We start from the raw sequence: 27,430 nt of genomic DNA on the forward strand, positions 1-27,430 counted from the left end.
GATTACATCTAAATATATATTTTCAAATATCATAAATACCTATACCTATTAAAACACATAAAAGAGACCACTTTAAAAAAAATATTTTATTTAATCTGTCTTAATGAAATTACAACAGAGGTTTTTAGCAGTTTAGATATAATCTACTTTTCTGAAGGAACCAACCCTGGGGCTCATGGCTCCCCAATCGCTGTATCTCCTGTACTCCCCAGGTCTCAGGTAGTATTGACGTCCTTTGTAATTGGGCTCATCATAGAAAATCCAATGCCCATCTTGCACATTGCAGGAGTGGATGTCATTGAAGTTGAACCGGTCATAAACATTTGGGCAGTCATCTGTGAAGTCCATCATCTGACCCCCAAAGTTGTCTCTCTCATAAAGCTTGATCTTGAATGAACCCTGATACTGTGGAAAGAAATAAAACAAGAAAATACTTTTTACATACAGCGCTGGACTTTGGAAGATATAATTGACAACAGTGTTGTCAACTCGCTATGCAGACTTAATGAAATATAACGCAGACTTCTAGCATACACATTGTTGTCAGAAATTGTAATTTGCAATGTCATGAATGTTGCTATTAATGCTATAATTGAACGTTGCATGAGTGATATAATATGAAAGGATATGAGCTGTGCATGGTAGAAGGGCGAGTCCTAGTTCATTTAGTCTGTGCAGCAAGTTCAAAACTTAAAAGGAGGAGGAGTCTGCGTCATATTACATTTTGGTTGATGCGCAAATTATAAATTTAGGTTATAACTATAACTTTCAAACTTCTAAATTTTATTTAGTTTTAATTGTTTAAATAAAAATAAATAGTTACGTTTTCCTAACTATAACTTCTCATCAACCTTTGCTTTTTATTGAATTGCTTTTTTTAAAAATTGTTTTTTAATCATATAATGTTTATTTTGGTATGAATCCTTTCATATACCATTCTTTTACAGTTTTAAATAGTACCTCAATACTTTCAGTAATAATTATAGATCATTTAAATGGCCAAAGGTATTAGCTAACCATGGAATTCAAAGAAAGAGTTATAATCTTTCTTCTCTGACACTTGCTCCATATGCAAATCTCCCGAATTAGGGTATTCCTATAACTACTTGTGACACCTGAGCTTGGCTATCTTTCAAGTGGAATACTGAGTATGTCAAGAGGGATGTCATAGGTGGGCTGAGAGAAGAATGTTAAGTCTTTGACAGTTGTAGTCAGTTACCCTCAACTTCTTTATGTGATGAACTGGATCTTCTCCGTGGAATACATTTCAAATTATAAAACTATCTTAATGTATCCTGGTGGAGGTCTTTACTCAGATACCACATTACTATTCATCAACATCTATTTGTTCAATTAAGAAATCTTTTGAAGCGGCTCATTCAAGGTCAACTATTTATTTAGCTTGCTAGCAGGAGGAGCAATCCATAGTATTCATGGAATGCCGCAAAGCTAAATCTTTCCTCATCCATGCGATTAAATCCTGCATTCCACCTGGTATCAAGAAAGCTAGATCCGAATATAGATCTACACTTAACAAAAGTTAAAGGGAATGGGATGACGCTGTCTGGATGGACCACTTGAATGCTTAGAGGGCTTAACGTGTGATATCCTTCTGGCATATAATTTCACAGGGTAGCCGTCCCCTTGATTATTCGATACAACCTTCAGTATGGGTTTCTCATTTTAATAGTCTCTGTTCCTCTGTACCTGCATTGGATGCCTCCCTTGCAACAGATTCCAATGCCTCCTATGTACCTTGTGCCTCTATTCCTAAAATAATCAATTTATTTTCATGGCTGATACTATGGTTGCTGTAGACACATTAAAACCAGTAAAGCACTGGGGCCTAATAACATTTCAGGGGATCTCTTTCACCATGATCCACAATTATGGTCCCCCTACATACATTTATTATCAAATGATATAATTAATGGAACAGAGATCCCCAAATTTGGCACATGGCTCCATTTTGCCTATATACAAAAAAGGAGACAAGGCACTGCCAGGGAACTATAAACTGATAAGTCTAGTAGTTAATCTTCAGCAGATCTTTGCCAGACAGTTTTTGAATAAACTTGAACAGTGAATATCAGATAAAAACACCTTATCCCCTATTCGGACAGGCTTTGGAGCTAAAGTAAGCACAGTAGACCAACTGTTTTGTTTTGAATTCATATACTGGAAAATTGTTACCGGTCTTAAGGATCATGTTTATTTTGCATTTGTCAACCTACGATCTGGACCCAAGACATATACATTGGACAACTCATTTCATTTCATTTCACAAACTTTATTTGGCCACCAGAATGGCCATAAAAGTACAAACACACATAAAATATCTTATTAAAAAATGATCACTACATATTAGTTTTATCATAAAATTAGATTGCAAATAACAGCATCAAAATAAAAGATATATCTCCAACATAAAAATGCTATAAACCATTATAAAAGAGCCTAATTAGTCAGAATACATTGTGCTCCTCGAGCGAACCGCAACATGCAAGAATCAACTAACACAAAAACAGGTTTCAACGTCTGGTAGCTCTAATAAACTTTTGATAGGCTAACCTGCACTGTCTATGATTTCTGGCTTTTAATAGAAAAACCAGATAATGCTTAGTAAATCTGATGTAATAACCACAAAAAAAGTAAATGCAGCATAGATTGACCAGAGTGATCATTACATTGGCACGGTTAAAACTTGAACTTATGCTGAAAACCTAAAGGGAAGGACAGCAAGTGTTTCACCGTGTCGTCTCTAAAATGAAATAATTCTACCAATCTCCCAGATGTAGCTAGTGAGGGGCTTCTTTTGGAACAATTGTATATAACTCTTGACTGTAGGCTTGTGGGATTCTGACTCAAGTCTGCGGCCTTGTTCCTGTGCTAATAGCAGGGCTTGAACTTATTTTTTCTTGGATAAACTGTGAGGTGCAGTGTTGAAGAAAGCATGGCTAAGGCTGAGTCAATCAAATATATTCTTTACACTGGCCAAGCCCTTGTGACATGCTAAACAGTAACTGAATATGTCCCTTGTGAGGTCAGTTTCCTTTGTTTTCCATATGGACAACCAAAGCAGGGTAGGGCAGTAACTGAGTCTATCAATAATACATACTATGACCAGCTCATTATGACAAATAAAATGTGGGGTTGGGGGAGGGAAATACAATATCTTTCTACAAAATGTTTTTGCTCGGTTTGAATAGCCATGCAATTAACTAATCCTCCAAATTCACACTGGCAAGTATACATTTTAATTAATAGGGCCAAAGGCCTGCCTCTCGGTGGAGAAGGGAGACTGAATAATGATCCAATAGTTCGCAATAAGATTGGAAAAACTCTTAGGTCAATGGGTCTGCATTCTCCTCTACTATCAGTCATTATTAGGTTGCATGATATCTAACTATGCTCAAGTGCATTGGGGCAAACAAGATGAACTTGCTGAGCGCATTTCTGCATATAGAGGGGTGAGACAAGTTTCTTGCCCCACTCTTTTCTACCTCTTTACTAACAACGTTTTTAGAGACTTGATGGGCTGTATTCACGACCCACCCAAATTAAAGATTCCCCCATACCTGTATTATGATTTGCAGATTATATTCTACTCATTTCTAAATCGCTCAGGGGCTTACAAAACCTTCTAGCTAAGTTTAAAGACTATTGTGATTACAAGGGCCTGGAAATCAACAATTCAAAAACTAAATAAATGGCATTGAATACTCAAAGGTCTTTTAAGAATAACATCTGCATAGGTACTATACAACTTAAATAGTTGTAGAACTTTGAATATCTGGGAACAAAGATTGACAGTAAATTATCTTGGGTGTCCCAAATGGAGAAAAGTAGATCTATGCTTAAGCATTGGGGTGGTGCACTCATAAGGTTCCAACATGCATCGATCAATAGAGCAGTTGCACAGCATAGGAGATTTATAAAGCCAAGAATAAGATAGCACACCTTAACAGGCTGATATTCCTAAATACATCAAGGCCGATAATACCAGGAAATGTGTTCATTAGATCTCTCCCTAATCATCCTTAAGCTACTCTTATGTGACCATTGTTTTTTTTAGTAGTATCAAAGATTTCCCTCATCGACCATATTATTTACATATAAAGATTACTTCACATAATTTGTCAATTCAATTCAAAAAGTACACCTATAAACACTAAGGTTTATCTCAAAAATACATTTTTATTTATATCAAAAAGTTATTCATTATTTTTTTATGTTTTTACTTTTCTTTTCTTTTTTGAAATAAGTCCATTTGGCAATTGACAAAATGTAGACTTCAGTCCTACAATACATATGTTCATTGATACATATTTCTCTTATAGTTCATACTGTTCCTAAAACAACCACATAAAACATCCTAATATAACCATATCCCCCTGGATCACTTCATTCATACACATTAATATCAACTCTCATACCACTCCTTTCACTCTCATAGCATCAACGCAAACTATATCAAGACTTGGTACTCAAGAAGTCTCAATAACAAAGTATGAGACCCAGCACTAGAATGGTCTACGCGCGTTTCGGTGGATTAAATGATGTCCGAAAACCACCTTCTTCAGGACCTCGTGAGATATAACACATGTGGATTCCAGGGGACCAGTTTGTGTTGTTACATAAACCTAGCATATGAGATATTAATTTTCCAATATCCCAATGATGTCGATGCTTTTTCAAAGTTATCCGTTTTGAGGTTCGGGGGATCTTGTAAGTAGTTCTTTTACACACAGATTAAGGTCCGCATGTTATCCAAAGGCCACAGTCCTATTCCAAATTTCTAATAACCAGTGGTAGTGTCATCCTTAGAAATTGCGTCTTTTCAGATTCCCATTTGTCAAATCTGATCTGTGGATATTTTCACAATGACTCTTAGTAGTCCAATAAAATCTCTTGTACAAAACCTTCTCTCTCATGTAACCGTCGTTGTCAGTCACCCCAAAACGCCTCCAAAGACTTTAGGTCCTAAATCTTTATATGTAAATAATATGGTCGATGAGGGAAATCTTTGATACTATTGTATGTTCTTTCTCCTCTTTTTCCCTGACTCATGGTCTCATAGAGGGGGTCCCCAAATATTACCATTGTTTTTTTTTACATAAGGCTACTAAGAACTGAGCACTTGGCTGATTTAAGACCCCTTTTATATTGGGTACATGTTTGGACCATGGCCAAGTTATCCCCCTACAAGGCACATGTTTCTTGCATGTTTAGTACTATACCTTGGTTCTGCGGTGTAAAATCTTGGTTAGCCACATTAGGATTAGGCCTGGGCAGGGTTTGCGGAGTTTCGAGTAGCAACAAAAACACCCTGCTAAGTTACGCAGAGTACCCCGAGAGGCAGAGTGCATTACCTCATGCTGTTGGCACTGATTGTTAGCGTCAGGTGTTTGTCCTGTGGTGAAAAATCAGTACGAACTGCATCACGCCCATCGCAAGAGGGCGCTGCTTAATTCTGCTGCTTGAGTGGAAGTTCTACTCGAGTAACAGCTTCCTCACCACAAATGGAAGGTTTCTCAAAGCGATCTGTAGCGACCATCCTGCGTTGAGGAATCTAGCTGAGAAGTGGTCTAGCGTTGAACTTGCCTTTGGCAAGCGTATGCGTGGAATAAACTCCACTATGTGGAATGGAGTTTTTCAGAAGTCAGCAGAGTGCAAACAACTCTACAAACTCAGCGAACAGAGTGGAGTTTACCATCAAGGCTTATTAAGGATTAAGAAGTTGGTGGACTGATCCCGCATGCCTAACTCCTTTCAGCTGAGGCTATTGTTAAAGAAATTGCAGTGGTCATACATCATAGACCAGATGCACTGAAACACTGCTGAAGGGAGCCCAACTGCCAAGCATTTGGAGCATAAACTCTCACCTTTCTTAGAGATATTTGTAGATAAGATCTATCCACCCGTAGCAAAAGCATTGGTCATGAGAAGGTAGTCCCACTGCCAAGCATTTGGAGAATAAACCTCACCTTTCTTAGAGATATTTGTAGAAGAGATCTATCTGCCCCTAGGAAAAACATGGTTCATGGGGTTTGGGTATGGCACTTCGTGTATTAAAAGTTTTAGTTCAAGTTGGTCCACTCTATAATTTTCCAATATCCACAACCCTCGTTGTAACTGTTTGGTAGTTGAACTTATAGAACTTGTATTTTACTTCTGCCTGGCATACTGTATAACTAGGAGTAAGTCACTACACCCTATTTGTCTTCATTTTGGTACACATCAGTCGCCGCGGATCATACAATTTGATACCTCTCGTCCAATTGTGTTTGCCCTAAGCGAATACTTACACTGTCTGTGGATTATCCAGAAATGTTCAGGCCTACCGGTATAATGTTTTTTTAACTACTTCTTCTAAATTTAGCAATAGGAGATGCAGGGCCTATTAAAGTATGTGTTGTTTATATAAGGGATGTGTTCAAAACACTTATACACCTGAGCAGTTAAAAGTTGAGTATAAGTATATCCTACTATCATATATATAATTATTGCTTTTCAACTAATTTGATCTATTGTATGATTTATTTACAATGTTTTTATTCAATTTCTACATGTATGTTTTAAAGCAGTTTTGTTTTCAAAAACAACTTGACTGATCAATTGATTGATTGAATTTCCCTTACCTGTAGGCAGTTTGCTAAAGTCGCTATGTCTTTCTAGATATGCCAAAATCGTAATAATGTATATTTGAGTACAAAACTCAGAACACACACAAACAATACGGCTGACTTTTAACTTTTTAAGGACTGTTATCATCCAAGAATATTGTGTTTTGTTATCACCATGTACTGTGGCATACCTCTAAATTACGATTAGATATATATATGTATATGCATTAGGAAAGGATAAGAAAAAGGAGCGGTTTAAATAAATTTCCAAAACTTCACCACGAAGTGTGCGGCTCAATTCTTTCTTGTGGAAGAGTGAGAGTGAAACATATATATATATATATATATATATATATATATATATATATATATTTATTAATGTAAAGCATGTTACCTGGCCCAAGAGCTAGCTTTCTGCAAAATTTGGTGTAATTCCGATTAGCAGCTCGGGCTGCTTTCTTGTTCACAATCCCAATGGGAATTAATGTGGAGAAATGTGAGGCAACATGTGAGGTCATAGGAAGTGCATTGCAGGGTGAGGTTCCGCGATTTTCGACTTCGCTTCGTAGTCAGCCGCCATTTTGTGACAGTCACCATTTTGTGTTGCCCTCACTCAGGCGACACGGCAAACATAATGTTTTTGCCTTTTCAGCTGCTCGCCTCTCCTGTTAAGGGGTAACCCTTTGTCCTTGTTTAAGAAACCGATGTCAGGGACTGGCCGAGTTAGTTAATCCATGTCTAGACTGATTGATCCTTGTCTTAGTTGACTGTTTGGGTCTCACCATTCTTCCTTTATTTTATCTTGTTTAACTGGCCTTCACTATTCTCTCCGTGTACTCTCTTGTTACACAACTGTCCTTTGAGGCTCGCAAATAAGTCCTGCCACCTGCAAATTGAATTACACGCACTACCATTGATTAACTTGAGGGGAGGGGAGAACACGGGGTCTGAAAGAAGGGCGTATACAAGATACCCAATAGCTTGTTTTCGAACTTTTCCCATTTGTCAGTTCTGTATGTTTTGGGAGTGGGTATTGTAAATATGTATGGTATAAAAGACTGATCACCACTGAATGAAGTGGCAGTATCCTGAGAACTTACCATTGGTGTACTTGTAGGACCACTGTGCTTAGCTGCAGCTAATAAACCTGATTTTCTACGCCTAACAGAGTGTCGAGTGTCTCTGACTGATAAGGCAGGTGAACCCGGAGATATCAGGCGTGCCCTGCGCTGCTAGGCCCATAAGGCCCAGTTCTCCAATGGGTTTAAGTTATAGTAAGCTCAGATAAATATAAGCATTGAATTTCAATGGTCTTGTATGAGTGAAATGTGAGATTAACTATAACTTCCCTGTAACATTTGTTTTTCTAGTGAATATATATATATATATATATATATATATATATATATATATATATATATATATATATTTATATATCATATATACATATACATATGTCTATATGTATATAAAACATATATACATATATATGCACACACATATAATGGTATATATTAATTTTTGCACATTATTACACTTGCATGCCCTCTTTACTAAAGAACACTTACGATAACTGTGCTTGAATCACTGGTGTGCGGCAAGTTCAACCCCAAATGCATTGTTCGGGTGCACAATTTTATTACGTGAATTGCACCTTTGTAAGAAGCTTTGACACACATTCTCTCAATATGCGCTGGATGTTTGTAACCCGATTACTGTTTGCTGAAATTCTCATTTTATTGCATACACAGGTTATGTGTGGTTTTTAACACCCACTGGAGACTTTTGGACATGGAAGATCTATGAGACCACATTAATCCAAATACAGGAACCAGTGCGAAAATTGCTTCGCCCTGAATTTTGTGATGGGTTACCTAATAAAGTAGGCTTCTATCTTTCAAGAAAAAATGCAGACGATAACAGCTTAGTATTTCTGCTCAAAATAGAATCTCCCAATGGCATTTGTGCAATTATTAATGCATAGAAAAATCATTACTTGATATTGATGGGAAATACAATCATGAAATAGTAAATCATATAGGCCTAGATGTAGGTAATTGTGAATTACCGATTCATAAATACCGAATTTTACCGATTCGGTATTCATGAATCGGTAATTCAAATGTAGGTAGAAATTCGGTAACAAATACCGAATCGGTATGATTTGGTATTTACCGATTCTGTAATTACAGAATCTGTATTTGCCATTGATTCCTATGGGTCTTGAAGCCCATAGGATTTAATTGCAGTTACCGATTCGGTAATTACCGGATCGGTAAAAATACCGAATTTACAAGGGGGACAGGGTGTCACTTTGACACCCTGTTGCACCCCTGTAACTGGCTTGTGCGCCATGTGGCACACATACATGCCCTTAGGGCATGTCTGTGTGCCACATGGCACAGGTGTACATGCACAGATGTGCATGTACACAAGAATTAGTTACTTACCATGCAATTGTATTACATGGTAAATAACGAATTCTAAAGGCCCTGTAGCACTGTTAGAAGTGCTACCTAAATAGGAAAATACAGATTCGGTAATTTTACCGATCGGTAATTTTACCAATTTGGTGAAATTACGATTCGGTAAAATTACCGAATCTGTATGTTTTCAGTGCCCCTACATTCCAATGTCAAAATACCGGTCGGAAACGGCCGAAAATCTGTATTTTCGGCCGATTCCGACCGGTATTTTGACACCTACATCTGGCCTTAAATGTCATAAAATCTAAACTTACTTGTGGGATCATCCTTGTAGACCTGATGGTGTCATTGTAGCCATTCCACCGCTGGTAATCGGGGTACTCGCCCTTTCTTAAGTGGTATTGATGCCCCTTGTAGTTGGGGTGCTCATAGAGCATCCAGCACCCGTTTTGTACTCTGATGGAGTTACAGCGGCTGAAATAGGAGTGCAGGTCAGCAGAGTCAGAGCTGCACTCATAGCAGCGTCCACCAAAGTTACGGTCCTCGTAGAAGATGATCTGCAGGAGAAATTGATTGTAGGATTTGGAGCATTAGTTGCATCACAGATTGCTCTCTTCATCAGGTAAGAGAGATATTCACAGTCAGAAAATAGAAATGTTATTTGCTGGTTCTATGAATATATTACTTAGAGTTCCATACATTAAAGGGCGATAGACCCGCTTATACATTGCAATTACTTCAAAGTGACCAAGCACCACCACAATCCTCAAGAGTGTCTGTAGAATGCTTTCACAAGGATCAGAGTTCTGAGTGGTGTGATAATTATCGCAATACTCCTGTTTTCCTCTGACACATTTCAGGAGGTCCAAGCTGACGAAATATACTGGGTGAAAAGGCTGAGAGAAAAGGCAAAACAGGAGTTGTTTGGTGCTTTAAATACCGATTTTGTAACTGAAAAATTTGGATTTGGAGGATTGCACCCAGTAAATACGTCATCTAGGGGTATAGGATATATGGGGTGTGGTGACTCTTTTATCCCTATAGAGCCTGTTTGTATTCATGGACAGAGCATGTTTTCCTGAGCAGCACTGCTAGTCTGTAAATGCCCTCTGCAGTAAGAACAAGTAACTGCTATGATTCTGCTGTAAATTTCCTTAAACCATATAACCCTTTTGTGCATTTGTTTTACCATTAGAGAAGCTAACATGGACAAGGAGTAAAAGAAAGCACTAGACCCATCTATATACATCACCTAACCAATAAGAACACCACTTCTGTTTCCCAATGTGGCCTGGAATTCAATAAACTATAACGATTCTCAAGCAGTCACACTGGCTGCAAAGCGACTGCACTGCTCCAAATCCTAGCCTGAGTCACCATCTGACCACTTTGCATTACACAAGCATGAGTCCACGGTGAAACCTCAAACTTCCCCAGTAGCAAGTTTGAATGTTATTTCCCTGTGAGAGTTTACGTTATGCTCAGAAACATGCGCTTCCAAGTAGCTAAACACCCCAGTTTTACACCTGCTTTTGTGAACAGATGCACTAAAAGTGACTACCTCCCTTTTGGAAAGAAGCTGCCGAAAAGCCTTTTTAATGAATATCAGGATTTCTCCACTATTTCAAGCCAGGAAGCACCTTGAGAGGCTACCTTGTGACCTCATGTATACATTTGCACGTTTGTACTTTCATCCATTCGTTATATATTTTTTTTTTTGTGTTCATTCACTCATTTACTTTCACTTTTGTATTTATTGATTCACAATGTTTTTAGGTCGAGCCTGGGCAGCGCCTGCACTGCTCTGTGAGGCATGCTGTATTCGAGTATGGACTTGAAGCTCCGCCCACTCTCTGCCCATATTTTTAATTGGCTTTTGTCATTGTCCTTTGTAAAGGCTGGCTTCTGATTCGTTAATAGGCTTGTTAGTTCCTCCTTAGTACTGTCTTGTCTTCATTTGTAACATAGTATGTCTTATTTAGTCTGTAAGCACTATTGTCTTTAATGAATTTCTCCAACTGCAGGCACTACATGCTTTCCAGCAACATTCAGCACGGCATGGGATCTTTCACTTTCCAAGCAGACCGGGACAATGGCGTCCTACGTCTTGCATTTAAAAGAGTTTGAGCTATTGGCATTGTAAATGACAATGCCTTTTATTTATGTGTTAATTATCATAACAAAAGATAAATAAAAGGTATGGTCATTTACAATGCAAACAGCTAAAACTCTTGAAAATCATTGTTGTTTTTAGGTAAGGTGTATTTTCGTTGTGAACATTCTAAACATTAAAATCTAATGTCATTTTTATCCCTTTGCTAATATAAATATGAAATATTCAATATGTGAATCTGGTGGATCTAAACTAGCTATACATTATTTAGCTTATTGGACCATAATTATTTTTTCTTTCTAACTATGTTTGTCCATTTTCCCAATATCTGAACATTATAAAAGACTCTATTTACAGGTGTGTGTACAAACAGAAAAATATGTCCCAAAAACCTTTACACCATTTTTCAAAATAAACATGCTGCTTTTCATGGCAGTCTTTAGGGAACATTCAGAACTCTACAACTGTGCACATTTCTAATTGTGCAATAAAAATGTATCTCATAAAAAAATATATCAATTTAAAAAAATTATTAAGTTTAAGACATATTTGAATTGCCGCCAATGACCTCAAACCTAATGGTGTTTTAGTAATTTTTGATAAATTAAATTGAGCTACTGTAGTTTCAATGTTACTCCAGGAGTGCTTCAATTTAGTTTTACACATAAACTCCCTTTTTATGTTTTACTTTGTATTAGCCACAATGTACATCAAGCTAAATAGAACTTGGGCCATATGTTTTATAATGGTCAGATACCTTATTAGTAATCTTCATTACTCTGATCCTTCCTTACTAGTCCCATTCCTTACTGATGGAGTGAGTGTGCCCATTTACTACCTAGTACCTACTAATGTAAAGCTGTTTTCCCTTTCTATAAAAAGCATAAAAAAATAGATCCGTAACCCCCCCTCCCTTCCTCTTACTCTTTCTGTTTAATATAAAGTCAAAACACGGGACTAATGAAAGAACAGGGAGAGAAGGAAGGGACAAAAGGAACAGCAAGAGTAAGTAATGAAGATTGCCGGAAAGTAATTCGAGCATTACCTCCTCTTATTCCTTTCCTCGCCCCATTCATTACCGATGGGGGTATGCCAACACAAAGTCTCTTTCAATCATTCCTTTATAGTCTAAGAATAGCAAAAGAAAAACTCTAATTGAAGTTCCCACCACCCAACAGTTGAGGGAACTAAGACAACTCTTGACAAGAGGAACAAGGTTCTACCAAACAAGAAAAAGTTTCGGTGAAGCAGCCATCGAAGTCTTCATGATCTTTGAACTAAAATATAGTTCTGACCCATGTGCAATACTCAAACTAAAGTGGAAAAGACCACTGAACCCAAAAAGCCACCATACCTCTGGTAGAGTGAGGCTTGATTCCTTCAGGTATTTCCTTACCTTGTGTCAGATAAGCAGAGAATATTATCGTTTTCACCTGCTGGGCAGGGTAGAGGAAGATGGCGTTTCACCCTTTTTCACAGGAACAAAATTGATAAAAGGGCTACCAGAATGCATAACATCCAAAGCTCTCAAGACGTAAATCTTTAGAGCCCGGCCAACAACCAATATGGCGAAAGATGGATTAGGGTCAGAGGTTCCGTGTTGTAAGACGATTAAAACAATCTATTGGTCACTGTGAAATGAAGAATTGATCATGGGTAAGAACATGGGCCACATGGGCCACATTTCACATGCATTTTACAGGTTGCGACCAGTAAAAAGCATTTTGGTATGTATGAATTCCAATTTCTGAATCACAACTTGCGAATTGCGAATACATACCGATACAGTATTGGGAAGTAGCATGTTTTAAGGCATCCCTTCCTAATTCCAAATCGGAGCAGTATGTAGGAACAATTTGAAAGACACAGCTGTTGGAGAACCACGTTTTCCACACCTCTGGTGACTGCAACAGACAACCCCCAAAGGACAGAGGGAGGGCCCTTCCTAGTTAGTTGTCAAGTCTGCTTCAAACCTCCCTCATTAACATAAAAAAAATGTCTTCTAGTTTTTTTTATCCTTGCAATGCTGGCAACTTCTTCTTGCCTGTTCTAATGGCATAAACAATGCGAGGGTAGAGGCTGGGAAATAGTACCTGAATTACAACATGAGCAGTGGAAGGACACTAGGGGAGAATCAACAGATGGCAAATTCTGAGGGAAGACTAGTGGTGCTGAGGTGGTGGGGTGCTGGTGCAAAGGTGATGCTCAGGTGATGTTGTATGATACTCAGGTGGTGCTGAGTGATGCTGAGGTGGCGACGTGCTGGTGTGGAGGTGATGGCCAGGTGATGCTGAGTGATACTGAGGTGGGGCTGAATGATGCTGTGGTGTTGAATCATGCTGAGCTGATGGTGCTGCAATGAGGCTCAGGCTGGTGCTGGTGCTCAAGTGGGGCTGAGTGATGCTGAGTTGGTACTGTGCTGAGGTGATGCAGCGCTGATCCTTAGGTGGTGCTGCGCCTATGCTGAAGTGGTGCTGCTTTGGTGCTGCATTGCTGCTGTGGTGGGGCTGTGCTGGGGTGGTGCACAGATGTTTAGGTGATGCTGTGCTGATGATGAGATGGTGATGTGCTGATGTTGCGGTGGTACTGCACTGGTGCTGAGGTGGTGCTGTGCTGGTGCTGAGGTGGTACTTCACTGGTAGTGGTGCACTGATGAGGAGGTGGTGCTGTGCGATGCTGTGATGGCGCTGTGCTGATTCTGTGTTGGTGCTCAGGTGGTGCTGAGTGATACTGAGGTGGTGCTAAGCGATGCTGATGTGGTGCTAAGTCATGCTGACGTGTTGATGTTGCACTGGTGCCCAGGTGATGCTGAGCTGGTGCTCAGGGATGCTGAGTGATGTTGAGTTGGTGCTGTGCTGGGGGGATGCTGTGCTGATGCTGAGGCGGTGCTGCACTGAAGCTGAGGTGGTGATGTGCTGATGTTTAAGTGATTCTGCTTTGGTATTGAATTGCTGCTGAGGTGGGGTTGTGCTGCTGCACAGGTGGTGCTGCGCTGATGCTCAGTAGGTGTTACACTGGTGGTGGTGCACTGATGCAGGGGGTAGTGTTGTGCTAATCCTGAGATGGTGCTGTGCTGATGCAGGGATGGTGCTGTGGTGGTGCTCTGGTGGTGCTGCGCTGATGCTTATGTTGTACTGAGCTGATGTTGTGCTGGTGCTGAGTGATATGGAGGTGGTGGTATGCTTGTGCAGAGGTGGCATTCAGATGGTGCTGAGTGATACTGAGGTGATACTAAGATGATGGTTAGTGATGTTTTGGTGATGCTCAGGTGGTGCTGAGGTGATGCTGAACGTGTGCTGTGTTGGAACAGTGTCCATGAATTTGTTTCTGTAAGGGTGGATGATTTGCATGATGGACACATGGATGGATGAGTGGGTGCGTAGATGGATAGAAGGAAGGATGGAAGATTGCATGTGGATAAATGAATGGTGTTCTTGTGAATGTGTACATGGATGGGTGAATGAGTGAATGGCAGAATTTGTCTAGAATGATAGAAGGATGCATGCATGACCAGACGAATGCCCTGGATGATGGAAACTGTTATATAGATGGATAAATGTGCATATGGAAAATTGATGCATGAATGAATAGATGGTGGAAAGGGTGCAGGTAGATGGCCAGATCCTCTAGTTGGTGCGTATTGTTTTTTTTTTTACTCGGTGCTGGTGGCCAATGTCACAACATTGCTTACTAGCTACTGGTGAGTTTGTGGGGTAGCAGGTGCAGGGCTTCATTGCCCAAAGGATCACCTGCTAGAAGGTCATTGGGGCTTGGGTCCGGGCTCACGTTCAGGCTGTAGACTGAGGCAGCTAGCAGCACTGGCAGCACAAAAAAGTAGGCAAGATCCAACGTATCTTTAAGTGCACAGCTAACAGTGTACAGTGTGAGTTCAGCTGAGCTGACCAGAGATGTTTGAGTTTGAGTTGGTGATAGGCATAAGGAACAGGAAGCTGAAGCACCCAAGGCACTTTGGCTAAGGTCTGGGCAGCAGTCTGGTAAGAAGTGAAAAGAGCCCTGGTCCCTCAACGTAAGGGGTGGGGAGGCCCACTGGCAACCACCAGCTAAAATGAAGTACTTGCACCAGGAACCACCAGAATAAATGAAGTGCTGGCACCGGCAACCACCAGCAGACATGGAGTACTGGCACCGGCAACTACCAGAACAAATTAATTCTTGGCACCACCAACTACCAGCACAAAGGAAGTACTGGCACCAGCAACCACCAGCACAAATGATATACTGACTCCGACAACCACCAGCACAAATGAAGTACTAGCTCCAGTGAATGGATAGATCACACTCACAATTGACAGTCTCTGACCAACTAAATTCCGTGTTCACAGCGCATTCTGCTGAGACATAAAGACAAGAAATAGGGGGGGGGGTTAGAAAAAACACACAACTAGTTGAATAATAAAATGTCCCACGAGAAGACAGGTTTATGATAAAGCAAGAATTTATTGTGACTGGCAAAATCCAGTAACGCATAATGTATATATTTATACAGCTGCACACGCTATCCAAAATAGGTAAGGATGCATATTTTTTTTATTTTTTTTTAACCAAAAAAATGCTATATAAAATGGAAGCAATAGACTCACAATAAATCTGCATTTAAATGCAACATACTGATTGTCCAGTGTGTTGACCCCTTATTGCCATATCGGCTGTGCTGCTGATACAAAAGTAAAGCTTAAGCACAACAGCGTGGCTTCCGTGGCTCTGCCATTCCAATTTGAGCAAAGGAAGGCTGCTGGTTGCTAAAAGGAGAAATCAATTACAAATCTAGCAAAGGTCACCTTGAAAGGGTTCTGTTTTCCCGATCAGAAAACACAGCTGATATGCATCTCTGTGTTACAACTGTTGATAGTGTAACACATAAGCAATTATTTCTTCTCGTAGATTCAGCAGGAGAATGATTTAAAAAGTGAACTTGAAGGTGCTTGTTACATTCATCAAGCACAAACATACTTCTAAAGCCCCTTGGAAATATGTTGTTCTTCTATAAATATGTATCTTCCTCCTTTGTGGTGAGATGTGCTGCTGGAAGCCACACAGGCCGAGTCACAGCAACCATTCAATTAACACTATTTCCGAAACAGAATGCCCCCCAGACGTTTAGTCAAAGGATGGGCAGTAAGATAGAAAAAAGATACCCACTGGCTATAAACATGGTAAAACACATGGCCCCGTGCGTCTCTGTAATTGGGATGACGTCACTCCTCATAGACTGGAAATGATTACTTCCATTCATTGAGCAGCTGACAAGGCCCAGGCAAAATAAGCAATTAACTGGGCAGAAGGTTCAGTACAAGGCAAGGAATGGGATGGTAAAAAGAAACAATTCGCAGTATACCTTTTACTACGAATCACTGTTATAAACATGTTTAAGTAACGTGCTCATTGACGACAGCCTCAGTGTACACTGAGATATCATAATTTAACAGAAATGCACAATGGTGTGGCAGAGCTCTGTAGACCTGGTCTTCCAATGTCGTGAGATACGTTTTTGCTTCTCCTTGTGCCACTGGCATCCGATTTTCCCTCGTCAGGTCTACGGGAGGTACCAGGAGGTAGCACGCCAGCCACAACTTACTCACACTGACTGCCCCTTGGCTGGTATTGCATTAACGTATGTACAGCCACCAGATGTGAAGCTCTGCACAAGGTGGCACACAGACAATCGATAGCCATGCCGCTCTGTTGGGGCCAGAGTAGGCGCCCGCAGCACATACAGCTGTATCTTTTGATGAACCAAATCCTGAGAGAAGCCGCAAACTAACGACTGCGTGCGGCTGCAAAACTGAAGTATGTTCTTCAGGTGACACCAGTCTTTAGTTTGGATTCTTTCTGGAACTTTTGAAGACATAGTGAATTGCGTAACTGTCAATTTACAAACAAGCAGCTACGGGTGGCACTTCCTAAATTCAATTCAGCATAAAAAATATACAAGGTCATTTCCAAAAACTGCAAAACTCTGTCCGGTGGCTACTGCCCACGAGCCAGAAAGTGTTAAAGCAGGCACAATGTTAACCTCTCTTGCAGCACCCCTGGTTCACCCCCCCCCCCCCACCCTCTTCTGCTGCAGGGTGAGGTTACAGGGAAGCATGTGTAAAGTAAATAAAGAGCCTTGTCTGGAACAATACTGGATTGATAGCACATTCCCTCCGGCAAATATGAGAAGATTGTAATCTTTACAAGCCTTTTTATGGGGCTAGCCTGGGGCAGTGATCCAAATGCTGCATTCCTCATTCTGTCGACCGCACTCCGAAATTAAGTGAACTAGACTGCAAACAGTAACCCCAGCAGGAAGCAAAGAAATAGTCCCACAAACCATCAGATAATCACACAAAGCGTAATGATACAGTACTCGGCCTATACTCCCTGGGAGGAAGCAAAGACAAATAGTAGGGACACAGAGGCAGGTTGACCACTGGCAAGAAAGGTTTTTTAAAGGACACCAAAGCAAACAAATGAACAGCAGGGGATGGCTGTAAGTCCCTAAATAAGTATACTAAAGTATACAAGAGGTCTCGAATGTTAGGCCTAAAAACAGGAAGAGTGAGAAGAAGGAGAGGTGTTTTATGGACTTTTCCTTCGACCCTCTCATAGAAAGAGAAAACAGCTGTACAGTAGTGAGTACTAGGGAGTGACTGGGCACTCTCACTCCCTCAGTTTGGAATGGGAGGAAGTGAAGAAGAGGAGGTAGTCACGTTTCTATTCAAGAAAACCGTCACCCAATAAACCCCAGGCTGTCCATATAAATGATGTGTAAATAGGCAGGCATTGTTAAGACAAATATGATACAGTACACATCGGCTCCATTCGCCTAGGGCCTGCTTTGAAAGTGGCAAATGTGGTTCAGTAGAACTAAACCTACATGTGAATCTAATACATAAAATTCACACAAAACAATCACGGAGAAACTCAGGAAATCTGTGCCAACCTTAGTAGATTTCCAGAGAACCCAGAGTTTTGTGCAAGTGGAAATTGTGTGTACGCTAATCTGATTCAGATGTATATTTTTATATGCTCAATTTACATTTGTTTTTCTACAGGGATCGTATCTTTGATGGGCTACTGAAATGCACCCCAATTACGAGCGGGGTATTTCGTTGCACACACACACGGTTCAGAATTGGACCCGTTAGGACGAAAATTGTAGTCTTACCTTTCCCATGTTGTCTGTTGGATGTGGTACCTCTCTACCCATAGACGAAGCATTTATATACACACCAGGAATGCAAGCTCAACAGGGTTTGCATTTCTGCCCACTACGGAGAATGCAGCCCCTATTCATCCTGTATTGTGACAAGGGATGTACGTACTTTGAATGTGTTGGTTTTGTTTGTGTTTATAATGGAGGTAGGGGTGATGGTTCAATGACAATGTCAGACGAAACGTGTACTCCAGAACAGAGGGCGGACAGGAGTGCTATTGTGCAATATTTGCTGACAACATTTGTGTCAGCTTTGGACTTAGCCAATAATACATGGGTAGCAGGTAACACAGTGGTGTTTTTGTGAAAGCAAACTATTAATAAATCTATGCAACAGTCGTTTCTTCTTCTGCACGTGCAGGTTTTGACTTGCTTAGTATTAGGACAAAGTAGAAACGTGTCCTAGCCGAGTTTGGAAGGATACGATTGGATTAACTCTTTGCAAAATGAAATATTACCAGTAGAATTTCATTATTCCTCTTCCTTTAGTCATAATTTCTCGTTTTCAATTAAAAACGAGCTGAAGTTGCACCATCCAATTTCATTAGCAGGTCTACTTGCCCCTGAGGGCTATCTATCAATGATATATTTATCCAGCTTCAAATCATGGGACAAAGGTGGAACCGTATCGTAGGCTGTTTTTGGAAGGATGAGGTTGCAATTCCAGTTTGCAAAAGAGAAATAAAAAATTATCAGTAGCATTTCATTACCCCTCCACTTTCATTAACAGAGCAAATTAGCCAGACAGCCAATCTGTGAATGCTTTTGTCCAGCTTCAAAGCAATAGAACATGGTGACTCAGAACATGCTATATCATTACGGTACCACTGAAATAATATTGAGGGCTTCCTGTTTTAGTTTAGAATTATGTTTATTTTCATTACTATAGTTTATGTCATTTCTGGAAAGTATTGTAAGTCTAGTTGGATTTAATTAATACTAAATTGAACCAGGAATTAAGAGCATACTATAATCAGTAAAATAGGAGGCAAACTATACTTTAATCAATTGTATGTATTTACTTAGTTGTTATCTGAAGTTCTAACACTGATAATAGCTTAGGCAGCTGTTCTTAGTGAATACTTGACCCCATCCACTCTTCGACATCGATCGGAGATTGTGTTTTTTTATGAATTCTTGAGTGTTAATGAATCAGATTAAATTCTTGATGGGATCAAACAGCGCTCAGAGTGGGGAGGGGTACTGCTGAAGGAGACAAGTGTTTTTTAGGTGATTTTTGAATCTTGCCAAGTTAGGTTGATTCCTATGATACGGGCACCGAACACTACAGAGCGGAGCTCCTGTAACACAGATTAGTTTTACACCATCAGACCCTCTGTTTCAAATGGCCTTTCACAGTACATCCTCCTCAGTGGATCTTAGGTTGTGCTTCAGTCTATAGTTCGGAAGTAGCAACTGAAGACATTTAGGCAGTGCCACTCCGGACTTTAAAAAAGGTGGAGCGAATTTTGAACATCATTTTGAACTTTATTCTGTGTGTGAATAGAAGCCAAGGCAGCTTAATGAGGGCCGGTGAGACGTGAGATGATTTCCCGACATACAGACAAGGTCTGGCGGATTGGTTTTGTTTCCTATACAGATTCTAAATCTTTTTTCAGTGCTCCAGCATGCACCTCATTTTAATTCAGAGTGTGATGAAAATTGATCTCTTTGGTTACTGCTCGACTGACCCAAATCACATCATACTTTTTACTGATTTGGCAGGACTCAGTGTAACATCCAGTTCCTCTGGCCAGAAGAGGAGCATATCTATTCCAGACTATGATTAGAAATTAGAACCAGGTAAGAGCGGACCCAAAGAAGTGACAGTGGCCCAGGGTCGATTTTGAGAGTAACATTTCACAGCACTGTGCAACGGAATTTCAGTGTGTTTTTTCTGTTCGTTTGTAATTCTTTGCATAAGATGTGTTTGAGTGATGACATTTTGTACATACTGTGTTTCTACAAGCGTTATTGAAGAGTAAACACTTGTGTTTGTAAACTTAAAATTGCGAAGGGTGGTGGGCATACAATATACACCTAATAGAGAGAACAAGACCTAGCTTTTCAACGAGTCCCAGCAACACCGCGCCTGGATACCCTCATGGGTGATAAGCTGTGCTGTACAAGTATGGATTGATCGCTTGATTGACGGAGCCCAGAGGTCACTAACCGCTAATCGCCTATCATTTACATAATAACATTTAATTGTCTGCACTATTTTTCTAAGATGTACTACGTCCATTTGTTGAGATAGAGTAAGGTGCAAGCTGTGTTGTTTTTGACCCCCATCTCAGCATCCTCAACATGCGTTTGTTCTGAGTCCTTTCTGTGATGTTGAATGAGCCCCAGTGCAGGGTTTGTTTCGTTGGGAGAGCACACCAAGCGCACCTCCTCTTCCTAGGAGAGTAACTATTGTCCTCTCAAGGGCCTGTACAAGACTTTCCATGGTGGCAGCAACATAATTATAGTTCAGGGGATTGCAGCCCACCAGTCAAACCCTGCATTAAATTAGTCTACCAGTCCTCTGTAATCTGGTACTTCACCCATCAATGAGGAGTGGATGCTGGATGTGCGTGACCTAGAGGAGTGTAGCAGTTTCATGCACTGGAAGAATGCACGTGAAGAGCAAAACGGTTAATGTGGCTAGAGTTACAGGGCCTTCAATTTTGTAGCAATACCTCTCTGTGGATGGTACCTAAGATGGAGGCTTGTAAGGAGAGCACATGCAGCCCATGTTTATTGCAAGCTTCCCCAAAACATCCCATTGATCTCTGTTAGTGGATCAAACAGTGAGGTGTTGCTGAAATTAAGAAAGGAGACTTTGATATCTCCACGCTAGTAACTGTTCTGTCTCTCCTGGCATAATTTTAGCATGCTACTCTTCTTTTCTGCTCGTAATGCATCGTTTTTGAAGGACATGTGTAGTTTTTGACGCTTTATTTTTCCATAAAGCAGCCATGTGTGGAAGATAATTTTTACTTGCTGTTTTTGCCTTACTTAGCTATGGTACTGCTTTTCTGCTATGACTTTCTTTAACAACATTCCGTAAACTACTTTCCATTCGAACAGCAATTTGTGATACTTGTTTTGCTTGACTAGCCTTGCTACTCTTCCAAATTGAGAGGAATTATTATCATCTGTGGATTTACTATGTTATTTTAATGGTCCCTTGCATCGAGTTAGGTATGCATGGTCTTTCATTTTTCAACAGACGATAACCCTGCTTTTTGTGGTACCATTTGTAGATGTGATCGGCCGCTATTTTATAGCCGCTGAGCTCACGTTCTTCATATTTTTCTCGCTACCACACAAAAACATAACAAAAGGGATAACTCTGCTTTTCTTTGGCTTTTCCTTGAGGAATATTTGCTGTGCTTTTTTTGAGCCAATTTTTGTGCTTGTTATCCTATCAACTCTAATACTGCTGGCTCTGCCACTTGTGTTATTCATAGAGATCTCCTACTACTGTCGCTACCATGGCTAATGATTCACATGCTGCTAGCTCCTCCATCACGGGCACGAAACCTAAGTGTCATAAAAATGACCCACCGTCTCCTATACACTCCTCTCAAAACCCTGTTCTAGACTCTATCCTAGATGAAGTTCGAGGCCTTCAGCCTTTCATGACTACAACTAACGAAAAATTGCAACAAATTGAGGAGAGGTGGATTCTCATGGAAAGTAAGTTACTGGACTTGGAAAAGCGGGTCAATGGCCTACATGATATCTCTACGAAAATTCCAATGTTGGAGCAGGAAATTCATAAATTGAAATTACATACCGAGGATTTGGTAAAATTGTAATTGTCGCAACAACCTACGCCTGTATGGTTTGCCGGAAAATGTTGAAGGTCCAGATATGGTACTTTTTCTTCAAAAACCTCTTTCTGAACTCTTGAGTCTTCCATCTACAAATGCACCCCTTAATACCCAAAGAGCACATGGCCTTGGCCAACCTACTTCCAACCCAGCGAAGCCTCGTGGAGTCATTATGCTCTTTCTGGAATTTACTGAATTGATGTCTGTCCTGAAGGCTGTTAGACTTAAGCGTCATCTTAATTGATCTGGTCATAACATTTTTATTTCACAGGACATCTCTAATGCAACCAATGCACGTCGGAAAGAATTTCTAACATTGCGCCCTCAGATGAGATATCATAATATTCAATATGGAATTCTTCATCCTTGTCTCTGCAAAATTACTCATAATGGGTGCTCACAATCCTTTGATGATCCTGAAAAGCTGAAATTTTTCCTTCGCTCCCTCTCTTCTGCTGGAATGGATATTAATCCCTGATCTTCTTTGTTCTGCTCCTTTCCTTCTTTCTCTATCTATTAGCGTCTCACCTTTATTCGTTCTGACGTATACGTGTTCAATATTTACTAGCGCTCTTCTGCTTCATTATTATTGATTCTTTTCATTCTCCCTTTCTTATCCTCTTCTGTTTTTCTCCTCACCTCCTTCTCTTTCATTTTTCTACTTTTTAAAGCTCTTATTTCTCTCTATTTTTCCTAATGAGATCCGCTCCGCTCTGCGTTAACATGCTGTACCTTTATTGCTCTTTCTTCTTCTTACAGGTCGGGCTGTTTTACCCTGATATGTTTGTTCATTTCCTCCTTTTTCCTTTCTTTTCTTTTTTCTCTTTCTTTGTTTTCCCTTCTTTTTCATGCATTGCCTCTCATTTTACTTCTTACTTTCCTTTGTCCCTTCGTCTTTTCCTCTTCTTTTTTTTTGCTTTTCTTTCCTATTCACTCACTATTCTTTTTTCTTATTATCTTAGAGTTAATGTATTCTAGTTTTGTGAGTTTTTTTGTTGGATGTTCTTCATGTAATTTTGTTGTATGGTGTTATTTTTCTTGTAGCCACATCCCTGCAGTGTATCTACTCCACGTGTCTTCCTCCCTCCCAACCCTCCATCATGTGTAATTTTGTTACGTGGAACGTCTGGGGTCTTGGTAATCCAGTCAAAAGACAAAAGGTACTATCCCATTTATCTAAACTCAATTCCCAAATTGCTTTTCTTCAAGAGACTCATTGTTCTGATGTGGAATCACTAAAGTTGAAAAGACAATGGGTGGGACAAGTTGTTTTTTCTCATGCATCCAAAAAAAAGGGGGTTTTGCAATATTGTTCCATAAAGCTTTGTCGGTTCAAATTCTATCTACTCAAAAGGATGATGATGGACGTTGGGTAATGGCTAAGATTGTGATACAAAACAAGACATTTGTCTTGTTGAATATCTATGGCCCTGAAAAAACCAGATCCTAAATTTTGGAATGATATTAAAATCCTTCTCTCCTCAATTGATTGTCCCAATATTATTGTGGCTGTTGACTTTAACCAATGGTTAGACCCTTTTTCTGAAAGATTGTCCAAATGCAAATTTCAACCTGACAAAACTCACAAATCGTTCCAATCGTCCATTGCCTCTCGTCCATTATATGATGTTTGGAAAACTTGTAATCCTGATTTATTTGAATACACTTTTTTTTCAAATGTGCATCACACTTGTTCTAGAATTGATTACATTTTGGTTAGTAAGTCCCTTCTTCCCTCTATTCATAAATCTGATATTGGATCCATTTTTATTTCGGATCATGCATCTGTTTATGCAGTTTTGGACCTTACACTTACCCCTTCCAAATTTAGTCGCTGGAAGTTTAACACTTTTTTACTATCTGATCCAGTCTTTCTTAAAGAAATCACTACTTTTTTTGATGAATTGTTTGTTTTGAATGACCCATAAGATTCTTCTATTCCTAATAACTGGGATGCTTTCAAATCAGCTTTCCGTGCCTTCACTATTTCTTATGTTTCGAAGAAGGCCTTGAGAACCAAATATGAGGATAAATTACAAAAAATTAGAGCATTAGAACACAAATATTTTACCTCTATGTCTTCTGATGCCCTTCATGTTTTAATAACAGCAAAGACCGAACTCAATAAATTAGCAACAACTGAAGCTTGTAACATTCTGCTTAAAATTAATTCCAAATATCATAGAGGTCAGAATAAGGCGAGTAGGATGTTGGCAAACTACTTAAAAGTTAAATCTGAATGTAAAACTTTTGGCCCTATTTTTAACGAAGCTACTAAACAACTTGTTTCGTCGGATGAAGAGATTGCTGAGGTTTTCCATGAGTATTACAGGTCTCTTTATTCCAATGACACTTTTCCCTCTGATCCCAACTTAAATTCAGTTTTCTCTGGTCTTCCCCCCTCCACTTCTTCCTGAGGAATTTAACACACTAGAGAAGGATATTACTCTTCAGGAAGTGATTAATGCTATCCACTCTTTGAAAAAATCAAAAGCACCAGGTCCTGATGGGTTACCTGTGGAGTTTTATTCTACTTTTCATTCTATTTATTCCCCTAAACTTTTACAACTCTTTAACTCCTTTATTGCTGATGCCAAAGCCTCTGGGTCATTTATGGATGCATTGATTGTTATAATCCCCAAGCCTGATAAAGACCATTCTTTATGTAAAATCTATCGCCCTATATCATTAATTAATTATGATTGTAAGATTTTTGCTAAGATTCTTGCCTCCCGTCTTGACAATATCATCCCTCTCTTGATCAAAACTGATCAAGTTGGGTTTGTGAAGGGTCGTTTAGCCTCTGATAATGCTAGAATGTTCACTAATATTATTTCCCTTGGCAAAAAATGTAAGGATCCCCTTGCTGCCCTATCTTTAGATGCGGAAAAAACATTTGACCGTATTAATTAGCAATTCATGTTTCACACTCTCCATTGGTTTGGTTTTGGACCCTCTTTTATTTCCTATATTAAACTTTTGTATTCGTGTCCTCGTGCCAGTATTTTTGTCAATAACCATTTTTCCAGATTTTTTTCTTTATCTAGAGGTACTAGGCAGGGTTGCCCTCTTGCCCCTTTATTATTTATCTTGTGTCTTGAGCCATTTTTGGAGCATATCCGAGCTAATTCTCTGATTACTGACTTCAAATTTGCCTCTGTTGAAACTAAAATATCTGCCTATGCAGACGATATTTTGGTCTATATGTCTAACCCTGTTGATTCACTTCCACATTTTATGAATGAAGTCCAGCTTTACTCTTCCATCTCAGGTTATAAACTTAATTTATCCAAAACAGAGGTTTTACCCTTAAATTCTACTTACTATCAATTTATGTTCAATGATACTAATTTTACTTGGTGTCCCTACAAAATTAAATACCTTGGCATTTGGTTCGCACCCACCCTAAAGGATAATATTAAGTGTACTTTTGATGTACTAGTGAAGAAACTCCAATCACTCCTCCTTTTATGGCCCCCCCTCTTTCTTTCATGGTGGGGTAAACTTGACACCATTAAAATGATGATTGTTCCTCATGTATTATACACAGTGTCTATGCTTCCTATTAAACTCCCTACTGTATATTTCTCCCGTATAAATTTTATTTGTACAAATTTTTTGTGGAATAACAAACATCCACATATTGCTCTAAATAAACTCATCCGTCCTAAAAATGAAGGTGGAGTCCGCTTTCCTAACTTTAAAGCATATCACTCAGCCTTTTTAATCAAACAATCCTTTTCATTAGCTTATAATTTCTTGGATCCCCCTATCCCTAGATGGATCGTTTTTGAACGGTCATTGTTAAAAGACTTTTCCTTTCAAAATATTATCTTTATGTCAAATTGTACCTTTTTGTCCAAGAATCCCGTTCTGAAATACTCTCAGACTTTACTCTATATTTTTCAAAGATCTGACTCCTCTCCACTGTTTTTTATAATCTATTGTATGGTATAATAAATTCCTTAAATACTAAGGCAAATCTTTTTATTACAAATACTGGAAGGAAAAGGATATCCCTTTTGTTTATCAGTTTCTTCATAATTATTCTATTATCCCGTTTCATGAACTACAATTAAGATACCAATTGCCTGATTCATTTTTAAATGAATACAATATCATTGTTACAGCCATACAATCTCACCTAACTACCCTCTTACTCCCACCTGATTTACCATCTTTAACCCCTTCTATTCCTCTATATCCTTTATTTTTAACTCACAGACCGAAAGCCACTTTTATATATAAGTTATTATTATCTAATGTTACTGACCGTTCTAAGTCAACTGTTAAACTTGCATGGGAAAATGATTTGTCAGTTTCTTTCCCTGTTGCAACATGGGAAAAATTGTGGTCCAAGTTGTTTAAAGTTTCCTATGGGCTGTGAAGCCCATAAGAATCAATGGGAAATACCGATTCGGTATTTACCGAATCGGTAAATACCGAATGTTGCAAGGGTGCAGGGGGTGTCACTTTGACACCCTCTAGCACCCGAAGTAAAGGCATGTGTGACATGTGTGACATGTGGCACACATACATGCCCTTAGGGCATGTCTGTGTGTCACATTGCACAGTATGCATGCACAGCTGTGCATGCACACCTGGATTCGGTATTTTACCATACAATAGGATTGTGTGGTAAAATACCGACTCTTAAGAGCCTGTGACACTCTCAGGAGTGTCACCTACATTTGGATTTACCGAATCGGTAAAATTACCGATTCGGTATTTTACAGAATCGGTAAATTTACCGAATCGGTAAATTTACCGATTCTGTAAAATAATGGCCCCTACATGCCAATTCCTAAATACCGGTCGGTAACGGCCAAAATCGGCCGTTACCGACCGGTATTTGGGCTCCTACATCTGGCCCTTTATCACCTGAGCTAGATGCTGTATCCTCGGTTTCAAAACTGTTTGACCTTTTTATTGCTTTAGCTTTTAAGCTAATTTTATCATCCTGGAAAGATACTTCCAAATTATCGCTACTTGCTTGGTAGAATTTTATTTGTGATGAACATAGGATTGCTACTGTTTTCTCTTCTTCTGTTTCTCAAAAAATCAAATCTGATCTCATTTGGCTTCCCTTTACTACTTATCTTTCTTCTAACCCTCCTATACGTTAACTCTTTCTTTTTTCCTTTCTCTTTATAATACTATTCTCTATCATCGTCACTCTCTTTCTCCTTTCTTCTTCTTTCCTTTTCCCCCTTCTTTTTCTTTCT

At 39.5% G+C, this 27,430-nt stretch overlaps 1 protein-coding gene across 1 annotated transcript; it reads right to left on the minus strand.

The window, feature by feature from the left end:
• Positions 1-68: 68 nt before the first annotated feature.
• On the minus strand, positions 69-18,349 carry LOC144824592 (gamma-crystallin-1-like). The gene is made up of 3 exons (XM_078683645.1): positions 18,337-18,349; positions 9,367-9,609; positions 69-405 (listed from the first exon to the last, which is right to left on the minus strand). The coding sequence occupies exons 1-3, from the start codon at positions 18,343-18,345 to the stop codon at positions 133-135; spliced, it is 525 nt and encodes a 174-aa protein (XP_078539771.1). The 5' UTR covers positions 18,346-18,349; the 3' UTR covers positions 69-132.
• Between the last annotated feature and the right edge of the window lie 9,081 nt (positions 18,350-27,430).

The sequence above is a fragment of the Lissotriton helveticus genome, chromosome 3_1, assembly GCF_964261635.1.
Source record: "Lissotriton helveticus chromosome 3_1, aLisHel1.1, whole genome shotgun sequence".
NCBI classification, from domain to species: domain Eukaryota; kingdom Metazoa; phylum Chordata; class Amphibia; order Caudata; family Salamandridae; genus Lissotriton; species Lissotriton helveticus.